Below are 13,424 nucleotides of genomic sequence, written 5' to 3' on the forward strand. Positions count from 1 at the left end.
ACTCTCGGATTAGAGGAGGAATAGGAAAGGTCGCATATAAACAAATCATTAAAATTTATCTTGATGTTTATTATAAATGGAAAGCTAATCGAAGAGGCCTAATAAAGGCGGTTGAGATATAAAATATATAGAGGAAAATCTATAATTAACAACAACAATTTATAACGTGATAAGATAATTGCTAAAAGCCTAAAACACACTTCCGTACTAAGGGAAGGGTCGGCCATTTAAAAGTCAAAGAAAGTCCAAAAAACAATCCAAAGTCATCAAAAATTAAATCTATCCATAAACGAGTTCAAGATTTAAGTTGAAGATAAAACACCTGCACTGCGAAAGCTCAAACCAAAAGGAAGTACTTCACCAAATATGTTGAGAAAACTCCAGGTTATACAGCGAGTATTGATACGTCTTGTCGTTAAGGCCGACAGAGAAAAATTGGGTCTGTTTACATGTATATGCGGTATCTGGCCGATAGTTGGCGCTAGTGGGCACACCCGCAACCTTCATAGCGATCGCTCGCGAGTTTTTGTGTGTTTTTCTGTCGAGCCGCCAGAGGCTCAGCTATTATATATTCACCGGCTAAGTTAAATATTTAAAAGTACGGGTTATGTGAATCAGATTTTTACAGTTACGCAGATATGCGAGAAATATTTAGCTAAAGGTAAGGAGATGTTGGTTGTGTTTGTGGATCTGGAGAAAGCATATGATAGAGTTGACAGGGAAGCAATGTGGAATGTGATGAGGTTTTATGGAGTTGGTGGAAGGTTGTTGCAAGCAGTGAAAAGTTTCTACAAAGGTAGTAAAGCATGTGTTAGGATAGGAAATGAAGTGAGCGATTGGTTTCCGGTGAGAGTGGGGCTGAAACAGGGATGTGTGATGTCGCCGTGGTTGTTTAACGTGTATGTTGATGGAGTGGTGAGAGAGGTGAATGCTCGAGTGCTTGGACGAGGATTGAAACTGGTAGAAGAGAATGACCATGAATGGGAGGTAAATCAGTTGTTGTTTGCGGATGATACTGTACTGGTTGCACACGCAGAAGAGAAGCTTGGCCGATTAGTGACAGAATTTGGAAGGGTGTGTGAGAGAAGGAAGTTGAGAGTTAATGTGGGTAAGAGTACGGTTATGAGATGTACGAGAAGGGAAGGTGGTACGAGGTTGAATGTCATGTTGAATGGAGAGTTACTTGAGGATGTGGATCAGTTTAAGTACTTGGGGTCTGTTGTTGCAGCAAATGGTGGAGTGGAGGCAGATGCACGTCAGTGAGTGAATGAAGGATGCAAAGTGTTGGGGGCAGTTAAGGGAGTAGTAAAAAATAGAGGGTTGGGCATGAATGTAAAGAGAGTTCTGTATGAGAAAGCGATTGTACCAACTGTGATGTATGGATCGGAGTTGTGGGGAATGAAAGTGACAGAGACATGTTATTTTTATTAATAAAATAAATTTTTGAATATACTTACCCGGTGATCATATAAGCTGTCAGCTCTGCTGCCCGACAGAAAAACCTAAGGACAAAATACGCCAGCGATCGCTATACAGGTGGGGGTGTACATCAACAGCGCCATCTGTCGAGCAGGTACTCAAGTACTCCATGTAAACACAGAACCAATTTTCTCCTCGGTCCACTGGGTCTCTATTGGGGAGGAAGGGAGGGTCCTTTAATATATGATCACCGGGTAAGTATATTCAAAAATTTATTTTATTAATAAAAATAACATTTTTCAATATTAAACTTAGCCGGTGATCATATAAGCTGATTCACACCCAGGGGGGTGGGTAGAGACCAGCATTACATGTTTACATTATTAAGAGCTAAGTATTTTGTATTTCATTTTAGCAGTTATTCAAAATAACAAACATAAAATAAATAAGTACCTGGTAAGGAAGTCGACTTGAACAATTACTCTGCCTTTTTAAGTACGTCTTCCTTACTGAGCCTCGCGATCCTCATAGGATGCTGTGCGACTCCTAGGAGCTGAAGTATCAAGGGTTGCAACCCATACTAAAGGACCTCATCAAAACCTCTAATCTAGGCGCTTCTCAAGAAAAGAATTTGACCACCCGCCAAATCAACCAGGATGCGAAAGGCTTCTTAGCCTTCCGGACAACCCAAAAACAACAATAAAAAACATTTCAAGAGAAAGATTAAAAAAGGTTATGGAATTAGGGGAATGTAGCGGTTGAGCCCTCACCCACTACTGCACTCGCTGCTACGAATGGTCCCAGGGTGTAGCAGTTCTCGTAAAGAGACTGGACATCTTTAAGATAAAAAGACACGAACACTGACTTGCTTCTCCAATAGGTTGCGTCCATTATACTCTGCAGAGATCTGTTTTGTTTGAAGGCCACTGAAGTTGCGACAGCTCTAACTTCATGTGTCCTTACCTTCAGCAAAGCAAGGTCTTCCTCATTCAGATGGGAATGAGCTTCTCGTATCAACAGTCTAATATAATAGGAAACTGCATTCTTCGACATAGGTAAAGAAGGTTTCTTAATAGCACACCATAAAGCTTCTGACTGTCCTCGTAAAGGTTTAGTTCGTTTTAAATAGAACTTAAGAGCTCTAACAGGGCACAAGACTCTTTCTAGTTCATTTCCAACCAAATTAGAAAGGCTTGGAATATCGAACGATTTTGGCCAAGGACGAGAAGGTAGTTCGTTTTTGGCTAGAAAACCAAGCTGCAAAGAACATGTAGCCGTTTCAGATGAAAATCCGATGTTCCTGCTGAAGGCGTGTATCTCACTGACTCTTTTAGCTGTAGCTAAGCAGACGAGGAAAAGAGTCTTTAAAGTGAGATCTTTAAAGGAGGCTGATTGAAGCGGCTCGAACCTTTCTGACATAAGGAATCTTAGTACCACGTCTAAATTCCAACCTGGTGTGGCCAAATGACGCTCCTTCGAGGTCTCAAAAGACTTAAGGAGGTCCTGTAGATCTTTGTTGTTGGAAAGATCTAAGCCTCTGTGACGGAAGACTGCTGCCAACATGCTTCTGTAACCCTTGATCGTGGGAGCTGAAAGAGATCTTTCCTTCCTCAGATATAAAAGGAAGTCAGCTATTTGAGTTACAGAGGTACTGGTTGAGGATACTGATACCGACTTGCACCAGCTTCGGAAGACTTCCCACTTCGACTGGTAGACTCTAAGAGTGGATGTCCTCCTTGCTCTAGCAATCGCCCTGGCTGCCTCCTTCGAAAAGCCTCTAGCTCTCGAGAGTCTTTCGATAGTCTGAAGGCAGTCAGACGAAGAGCGTGGAGGCTTGGGTGTACCTTCTTTACGTGTGGCTGACGTAGAAGGTCCACTCTTAGCGGAAGAGTTCTGGGAACGTCCACTAGCCATTGCAGTACCTCGGTGAACCATTCTCTCGCGGGCCAGAGGGGAGCAACCAACGTCAACCTTGTCCCTTCGTGAGAGGCGAACTTCTGCAGTACCTTGTTGACAATCTTGAACGGGGGGAATGCATAAAGGTCTAGATGGGACCAATCCAGTAGAAAGGCATCTATATGAACTGCTGCTGGGTCCGGGATTGGCGAGCAATAATTTGGGAGCCTCTTGGTCATTGAGGTTGCAAAGAGATCTATGGTAGGTTGGCCCCATGTGGCCCAAAGTCTCTTGCATACATTCTTGTGAAGGGTCCATTCTGTTGGGATGATTTGACCCTTCCGACTGAGGCGGTCCGCCATGACATTCATGTTGCCTTGAATGAACCTCGTTACTAGAGACAGGTTTAGATCTCTTGACCAGGTGAGGAGGTCCCTTGCGATCTCGTACAACTTCAGAGAATGGGTCCCTCCTTGCTTGGAGATGTACGCCAAGGCCGTGGTGTTGTCGGAGTTCACCTCCACCACCTTGCCTAGAAGGAGGGACTTGAAGCTTTTCAAGGCCAGATGAACTGCCAGTAGCTCCTTGCAGTTGATATGTAACGCTCTTTGCTCCGAGTTCCAGGTGCCCGAGCATTCCCGACCGTCTAATGTCGCACCCCAGCCCGTGTCCGATGCGTCCGAGAAGAGAACGTGGTTGGGGGTCTGAACAGTCAGTGGCAGACCCTCTCTGAGGTTGATGTTGTCCTTCCACCAGGTCAGTGATGACTTCATCTTCTCGGAAATAGGGATCGAGACCGCTTCTAGCGTCTTGTCCTTTCTCCAGTGAACAGCCAGGTGAAATTGAAGGGGACGGAGGTGCAGTCTCCCTAACGCAATGAACTGGTCCAGTGATGAAAGCGTCCCTATCAGACTCATCCACTGTCTGACTGAACATCGGTCCTTCATAAGCATGTTCTGGATGCATCCTTGGGCTTGACTTATTCTGGGGGCCGACGGAAAAGCCCGAAAAGCTTGACTGTGAATCTCCATCCCTAGGTACACTATAGTTTGGGATGGGACCAGTTGGGACTTTTCCATATTGACCAGGAGACCCAATTCCTTGGTCAGATCTAGAGTCCACTTAAGATTCTCCAGACAGCGACGACTGGACGAAGCTCTTAAAAGCCAGTCGTCCAAATAGAGGGAGGCTCTGATGTCTGCTAAATGCAGGAATTTGGCAATATTCCTCATCAGTTTCGTAAAGACAAGAGGCGCCGTGCTTAGGCCAAAGCACAGGGCTTGAAATTGGTAGACAACCTTCCCGTAAACGAACCTTAGAAAAGGTTGGGAATCTGGGTGGATGGGGACATGAAAGTAAGCGTCCTTGAGGTCTAAAGAGACCATCCAGTCTTCCTTCCTGACCGCTGCTAGAACAGACTTTGTCGTCTCCATGGCGAACGTCTGCTTGGTGACAAAGACATTCAGAGCACTGACGTCTAGCACCGGTCTCCACCCTCCTGTCTTCTTTACCACTAAGAAGAGACGGTTGTAGAAGCCCGGGGATTGATGGTCCCGGACTTTGACTACCGCTCCCTTTTCTAGTAAGAGAGACACCTCTTGCTTCAAAGCTAGTCGCTTGTCCTCCTCTCTGTACCTGGGAGAGAGGTCGATGGGAGTCGTTGCTAGAGGGGGCTTGCGCAAGAATGGGATCTTGTACCCCTCTCTGAGCAACTTCACAGATTGTGCATCTGCGCCCCTGTTCTCCCAGGACTGCCAGTAGTTCTTGAGTCTGGCTCCCACTGCTGTCTGAAGAAGGTGGCAGTCAGACTCTGCCTCTAAAGGACTTGGTACCTTTCTTCTTGCTCCCACGTTTCCCTTCGGCACGAGCACCTCCTCTGCTGGAGGCTCTGCCACGAAAGGGCGGAATAAATCTTGACGCTGGAGTATCCATCCTGGGTCTAGACACGGAAGGCAAAGGGGTGGCTTTGCGTGCAGATGACGCAACTAGGTCATGCGTGTCTTTTTGAATCAAGGAGGCAGCAATCTCCTTGATCAACTCCTCTGGGAAAAGGCACTTCGAGAGAGGGGCAAACATAAGCTCCGGCCTCTGACATTGAGTTACTCCAGCTGACAAGAAGGAGCAAAGGTTTTCTCGTTTCTTGAGGACCCCGGAAACGAACGAAGCCACAAGCTCACTGGAACCGTCCCGTATGGCCTTGTCCATGCAGGACATAATGAGCATGGAAGTTTCCCTGTCAGAAGGGGAGGTCTTCCTGCTCAACGCTCCCAAACACCAATCCAAAAAGTTAAACACTTCGAACGCTCTGAACACTCCTTTCATCAGATGATCTAAATCTGAAGGAGTCCAACAAATCTTGGAGCGTCTCATGGCCAGCCTGCGGGGAGAGTCTACTAGACTTGAGAAGTCGCCCTGGGCAGAGGCAGGAACTCCCAAGCCGAGAACTTCTCTCGTGGCATACCAGACGCTCTATCTGGAAGCGAGTTTCGCAGGGGGAAACAAAAATGCTGTCTTCCTAAGGTGCTTTTTGGACTGCATCCAATCTCCCAACACCCTTAAAGCTCTCTTGGACGAGCGGGCGAGGACGAGCTTCGTAAAGGCAGGCGCGGATGACTGCGTGCCTAAAGCGAACTCAGATGGAGGTGAGCGTGGGGCCGCAGAAACAAACTGATTGGGATACATATCCTTGAACAGTGCAAGTACTTTTCTAAAGTCCAAGGAGGGAGGCGTGGTCTTGGGTTCGTCGATGTCCGTGTGCGGGTCGTCAAGGTGTGCAGCGTCGTCATCATCAGAGAGTCCATCGTCTGAATGCTGAAGAGGAAGCGGCAAAGGAGTAGGCATTGGCTGGTCAGCTGAGTCCGGCAGCACGGGTGCATGCGTGACTGCACTGGACGCAACGTCATGGAACTGTTGGTCAGTCTGTGAGCAGGCAACAACCATAGCTGCGCGGGGGCGCAAAGCGTCTACTCCCGACTGTCTAGTCTGCTGTGGGCGAGTAGGGGTAACCACAGTGGGTTGCGGAGGTTGACGCACCGCGTCAAAACAAACCAACTTAGGTTGTTGTTGTTGTAACTCGCGAACGTCAACGGAGGGTTCCGTGCGTCGGCGAACGTCAACATGCGGCTGGCAGGGTACAGTGCGCATGGGTGGCGGGACTTTCACAGCTGGAGTGCGGGAGAAGGTAGCCTCAGCGTCAACTGGACGCACAACCGTGGTTGGTTGTAGGCTAACGGGTGCAGCGTCAACCTTCTCCGCACGAAAGTCCTGCATTAAAGATGACAACTGTGTCTGCATGGTCTGCAGCAAAGCCCACTTAGGGTCTACAGTAGCAGGTGCGGCAACAGACGGTGTTACTGCCTGTTGCGGTACCGCTTTGCCTCTCTTAGGAGGTGTGCAGTCATCTGAAGACTGCAGCGAGTCCGAACTGACCCAGTGGCTACAACTGGGCCGTTGGACTTGCGCGGAAGGGACCTTGCGTTTGAGAGGTCGTGAGACCTTGGTCCATTGTTTCTTCCGAGAAACATCTTCCGCAGACGAGGAATAAACAGGCTCTCTCGTCTTCTTGTGGGTGGGGCGATCTTGGCAAGATACGTCCGAAACCACGGAGGGAACGTCTGTCCGCTGATTAAAGCCTGTCGAACCCTTTGGTCGTACGACATTGCTTCTCCCCTGGGCTTGGGAGCTTGCAAGAGGTCCCGGACTGGGAGGACGACAGGCACGAACAGACGCACCCTCAAGCGCAACACTAACACTTTCCACAACACTACCACTCACTTTGTCACTACCCGCTGCACTCTTACCCTTCAACTCCCTGACGTCTGCCATGAGTTGGTTACGGTCACTTGCCAATGACTCGACTCTCTCACCCAGAGCCTGGATGGCACGCATCATATCTGCCATCGAAGGTTGTTGAGTGCTAGAAGGGGGATCAGGAGCAACCACTACAGGGGAAGGAATAGGTTGTGGGGCATGGGGAGAGGAAAAATCAACTGAGCGAGATGAACTCCTCCTGACTCTATCTCTCTCTAGCCTACGTGAATATTTCAGGAATTCGAGAAAATCGAATTCCGAAAGCCCAACGCATTCCTCACATCGATCTTCCAATTGACAGGTTTTACCCCGACAATTGGAACAAATGGTGTGCGGATCGATAGAGGCCTTCGGAAGACGCCTTGAACAGTCCCTAGCACTACACTTCCTGTATTTAGGGACTTGAGAAGGGTCAGCCATCTTGAATCAGTCAAAGGGGAATTCAAAATCTATCCAAGTCGTCAACAAATAATCCAAAATTCAATCAAAGAATGCAAGGAAGTATTGAAGATAACCTCTGCAAAGCGAAAGCTAATAACTAGAAATGAGTACTTCACCAAAATCTGTGAAAATCAATCCAGTAAGCAACAGCGTATTTAGTAGGTCTTGCCGGTGGCACGACAGAGAGAAAATTGGTTCTGTGTTTACATGGAGTACTTGAGTACCTGCTCGACAGATGGCGCTGTTGATGTACACCCCCACCTGTATAGCGATCGCTGGCGTATTTTGTCCTTAGGTTTTTCTGTCGGGCAGCAGAGCTGACAGCTTATATGATCACCGGCTAAGTTTAATATTGAAAAATGTAAATTGAATTTGTTTGAGATGAAGTGTCTAAGGAGTATGGCTGGTGTATCTCGAGTAGATAGGGTTAGAAACGAAGTAGTGAGGTGAGAACGGGTGTAAGAAATGAGTTAACAGTTAGAGTAGATATGAATGTGTTGAGGTGGTTTGGCTGTCTGCTAAAGAAGGTGACGAATGCAAGAGTTGATGGGAGAAGTAAAAGAGGAAGGCCAAAGTTTGGGTGGATGGAAGGAGTGAAGTAAGCTCTGGGTGATAGGAGGATAGATGTGAGAGAGGCAAGAGAGTGTGCTAGAAATAGGAGTGAATGGCGAGCAATTGTGACGCAGTTCCGGTAGGCCCTGCTGCTTCCTCCGGTGCCTTGGATGACCGCAGAGGTAGCAGCAGTAGGGGATTCAGCGTTATGAAGCTTCATCTGTGGTGGATAACGGCGGAGGGTGGGCTGTGGCACCCTAGCAGTACCAGCCAAACTCGGTTGAGTCCCTTGTCAGGCTGGGAGGAACGTAGAGAGGAGAAGTCCCCTTTTTTGTTTCATTTCTTTGATGTCGGCTAACCCCCAAAATTAGGGGAAGTGCCTTGGTATATGTATGTATATAGATTTAAAAATTGGATAATAAATCTTGGCCACATGGCCCATTGCCAGGGCCTGGGATGCCTTCCAGTGCCTATATGCAACTTGGGAAAATCCAGCAGTTGACTATGAAGTGAAAGTTAAAAGAGGTTGGACAGTAAAATGATAGAAAAGAAGCATGAACGTAGATATAGCTGAAGGGAGAATATACAGAGTGCAGCTAGAGGCTCATTAAACTACAAAGACCCTTTAGTAATGCTTACAGTATACTATGTGAGATGCACTGACCACACTACCCCTGTAATTGGTATAACTTGCACATAAAATTGATTTTCCTTTATCACAAAATTGTGAACTTAATATAAAGCCCAATTTTTTTTTCTATGTTCCACATCTGTCTCAACAGGAGCAGAAACAAATAAGCAAAGTAAATAATTTCAAATGAGGATGAGTTCAGACATCTTATGTAACCAGGATAAACAGAATTTCAGAACTAGATTGATTTATCATTAAAAGCATGCAATTTGATTTTTAGCTGTTGGATGGGTTTCTGACTGACTTATCTAATATATTCATTACAGTATTTTCAGCTCTTAATCCACTTAAAGGCATCAGTTGGCAATATGAAAATGTTTGTCTTGCTTATTGAAAATTTTATATTACAGTATAAAGCTCATGAGAACATTCATTCATTACATAGTCATTTACTACAGATTGTGTCATTGTTTTGCTTAATGCCTCCTGTTACAAAGGGAAATCTAACACTGTACAGTTTTGAATTTAACAGACAAAAAAATCTTGAAATTCCAAATTTCAATTAAACTGACTTCAGATTAATTGTTAACATTCTAATTCACTATAAAATATTCTATTTGTTTCTGTCACAAAATTGGGCAGACTGTATTGTCATTAATTATATTATCACAAATGCCACTCCTTTCAATTGTAAATTCTATTATTGTTAGTAATTTCAAAATACTCATCTATGTATTAATTCAACTTAACAAAATACAAAAGGTAGCAAATAAACTTCTTTACTAACCGCCCCTTTCAAAACCATAGGGATAGAAGTGGGTAGACCTGCAGTCTCTGCTTCAGCAATTGCAGAATTTACTAGGCCACTTCCCTCTAATGTGATGGTGCTGTCAACTGTAGCATCGGCAGCAGTCAAAACCATCTTTAAGAGAAAACAGAATTGCTACACATTCAGAAACATTTCCCAGTGCTAGCTACTTGTTTTATGAAATTTATGATGCTTAAACATTTCAAAATAGTATTGCTATACAATAAAATAAGCTTTATTGTATTACATTATAATATTAATTTATTGAATTCTTAGTTCTAGGAGCCAAAACATGAGTGCAATTAAAAAACCAGGATCTTCTAAAATAAATAAAAATTTGCTATAAAACAAAGATAGTTATTTTCATACATGATGTGCAGTAGGAATTTTATTCCGACATAAACAGGCAAAAATATTTTACAAAAAAGTATGCTAATCGATATCAATAAAGTACTATATGTAATTCTCTCACACCACTTTTTTTATCAACAATGTTCCTACTAGAGTACAATATACAAGAGTGAGAAAAGATATACAAATTCTATGATACGAAAGATTTATCAGTTTACTTCAGGAAATAACTATAGTTTTGTACAAACCAAAGAAAAAGATTCTTCTGCAAACCAGCAATAAAACTTACTTGACCATCAACAACGCTTAGGGCTGCAAACTGTGGAATGGCATCTTCCTTCTGAGTGAGGTAGTCATCAGCATTGGCTAGTATGACACCGGTCTGACCTAAATCACCTCCAACATCATTCATGGCAACCATATTCTCATCTAATTGTAAAAAACTTGACCTGAAAGAAAAATTTTTCCAATATTTATTGTTTCTATCTAGCTGATTTAGGGTAACTAACTAACTATAATGAAATTTGAGAAGACCTAAAAATTACAAAAGATCAAACTCTGCAAACAATATTTAAAATATCATCTTACAGTACAGTATGTAATGACAGCAACTACAGTCATACATTTAAATAAAATTATTGGAAATAGCATTAATGCTTCAGGAACATCCTATTTCATAACATATCTCACATAGTAACCAAACAATTCAACCTGGTGGTACATGTACTTTTTGTTTAATGTGTATAGACCGTACATCCTGATCAGTTACAGGAATTAAATTTGCCTTTGGAAGTAAATTTATATGCAATAATTTACCCTTCCAATTTCTTTTTCATTTATTTTGTTTCCTTATTTGTCTCCACAAACTTCACTCTATCATTTCTATGAACTTCCCCATATGTTCATATTGCTTCTTTTCAAAAAGTTAGGTTTAACATACATTTACCTGCAACATTTTATAAAAAATTTCCCATTTTCTTTCTCTTCAATAAATGCATGCCCTTAGTAGAAGGAACATTCTAACGAGTAGTAACTGCTGTGTCAGTCACTCTATCTCTGCACTTCCTCAGTAGTGTCTCTTATGTACAGATGATCTACCGATTGTTTGCTTGTTACTACACATTAAGACGTCTTCCCCCAGTTTTGTTAGCAATTACTGTATGGGATGTGTAAAGGAATTGCTTCTAGGATATCATGATGTGCATTCCCTTTGTGTATTGTATCAGGCGCAATACTGTGATTTAAATGGTTATTGAGAAGGAGTTTGCCTCACGGTACCTCTCATGGGAAAGTACAAAGCACAAAAGAAAACTTGCTGTTAGTTCAGGGGAAAAACCACGGAAAACTCGACGACATTAATGACAAGCCTCTACCTTTGAACAATTTACAGCCTACTTTTGATAGTGATGAGTTACACAAGCTCTTGACATTGGTAGCTTCCTTTGTTAAAGTTCAGAAGTCCAGTGGTAACTCTGGTCCTACCCCATTCTGTTGCCAAGCCTAACATAACTCCCCAAGTTGAATACAATATTAATAGGGTTTCCTTCAGCAAGGGTTCTGAAAGATTGTTATGCAGTACAAATTTGAAAGCCTCTCACAAAAACTTGAATTCTATAATTGCTTCAGGCACTTCTGCTGCTAAACCCTAGCAATGTTACAATCCTAGTCAGTCTAAAAGACAAATAGATACAGTACTAATATCCATCCACTTACTAAAGAAAGTGCTCCTAAACTATAACATATTGCATTGGTGGATGGCATCACATATTGCATGACTTTCTTGAATCTTGTTGGGTTGAACAAAGTACAATTAAACTCAATCATTTGCATCATTTTTTGCTTCCAAGGTCAGCCACTAGCTCATCAATGATTAACTCAAGCGGGGGAAATATCGGCCCTAGTACATCTACTAACAAAATGAGTTCTCAGCGTGCATGCGCAGCATTTACCATATCTATTCCTGTTGTAAACAATCCAGGCAATCAGCTGATTTTCCCCAAGTCAACCTACAATACATTATCTTAAAAAATCCTGGTTTTCCAATGAAGATTGGTTCACTCTAGGCTACATAGTGGCTGCAAAGCCATGGTCTAACTATTTTGGTTCATTTTATTTATAACTCATCTATGGATGCTGTATGTGGGGATCAATCAATTACATCAATTAGCGGAAGAACTAACTACAAGCTTCAGTCCATTACTTTGAACAGCTTGAGTAAACAATCTAGAGTCCCTTATTTGGTACTCCATTATGAGATAGGTTATTAAAATTAATCTAGACCAAGTTAATAAATCTTAACCATGGTACAGTATACTGCTTTTATTTCAATTTATGCTGTCTTTCCTTCACAGGCATCCCACCTCTAGCAGTGTGTGGCAGTCAACAATATAAACATCAGGGGAGGTTCATAGAAAGAAATAATATTGTAATATTAAAATTTCTTATTCCAATACTTACCCGACATTCATATACATGCCAACCCTCCTCCCAACTACTTCATGGCATTACTTACCGATAGAGAGTTCCATCTTTTACTAAGGGCATGTGTATAGTGAAGGGAGAGGAAATGGGAAAATTTTTTCAATTTTTAAACTTCTTCAGGTAAATGTTGATTACACCAAGATTGTGAAGAAGCAGCAATATGAACACTAGGTGAGTTTAGAAATAAGAATTATCTTATTAAAATTCTGTCTTTTCTGATTAAACTTATTAAAAACTCAAGGAAAAAAGTAACATGAATGATGATATGACATTTTTCACCAGTCTACTTTTTATGAAAGCCGTAACATTTTCAAGGAGCCTTCAAAATTAACAATGTTCTCTTGAGTTTACATATAGCGCAGAATAATAGGAAATCTATACCAATGCCAGTTCTAACAACAAAACTCTAGCAAAAAAAAAAAAAAGTATCAAGAGTACAGTACCTCTCCTGTATTTCTCCTAAACCAGCTGCCACAGACACATCACTCATGTCTTGCAGTGGAATAAGGCGTCCCTCTCCATTATCATCCCCGACAGATAGCTGTAAAAATCACAAATTTTAAGTAATTTGTATTTTTCCTAACAGTACTTACCTCGAACTGCTTTCTTAGGAGTATCTGGGATCTTCTCCCATCCAACCAGAGTTTTGTGTAGTTTACCCTAAACCCATTTTCTATGAGGGGCGACCTCAGGCGGAGTGATACGCGCCCTAATGCTAACTCCGGGTCAGAGAGCATGCTTGCTCAGGTCTTGACCTCCAGTAAGTTCTTGGTTACTAAGGTCTCTAGGAAAACCAGGGGACACTCGGGGAAGGCAGGGTGGGCCATTACCCGAAAGTAGTTCGAGGTAAGTACTGTTAGGAAAAATACAAATTACTTAAAATTTGTGATTTGTTCCAACATGAAGTACTTACCTCGAACTACTTTCTTAGGAGCTCCACCATTCCAGGACCCGTTTCGTGTTCGGAAACACCGGGACCACTCTGTGGGGGGAATCCGTTTGGATCCAGTTCTCCTTCAGGTTCCATTGGACCTC

At 43.1% G+C, this 13,424-nt stretch overlaps 1 protein-coding gene across 2 annotated transcripts in view; it reads right to left on the reverse strand.

Moving 5' to 3' along the window:
* Positions 1-13,424, reverse strand: part of LOC137652225 (zinc finger protein 236-like) — a 178,074-nt gene that overhangs the window by 152,263 nt on the left and 12,387 nt on the right. For both annotated transcript variants that reach the window (XM_068385457.1, XM_068385456.1), the window contains exons 3-5: positions 12,833-12,930; positions 10,198-10,357; positions 9,537-9,671 (exon numbers count right to left, since the gene is read on the reverse strand). In XM_068385457.1, the coding sequence (XP_068241558.1) occupies positions 9,537-9,671; positions 10,198-10,357; positions 12,833-12,930 (393 nt within the window). The remainder of the gene's footprint in view (positions 1-9,536; positions 9,672-10,197; positions 10,358-12,832; positions 12,931-13,424) is intronic.

This window comes from Palaemon carinicauda, chromosome 13, assembly GCF_036898095.1.
Source record: "Palaemon carinicauda isolate YSFRI2023 chromosome 13, ASM3689809v2, whole genome shotgun sequence".
Classification (NCBI taxonomy): domain Eukaryota; kingdom Metazoa; phylum Arthropoda; class Malacostraca; order Decapoda; family Palaemonidae; genus Palaemon; species Palaemon carinicauda.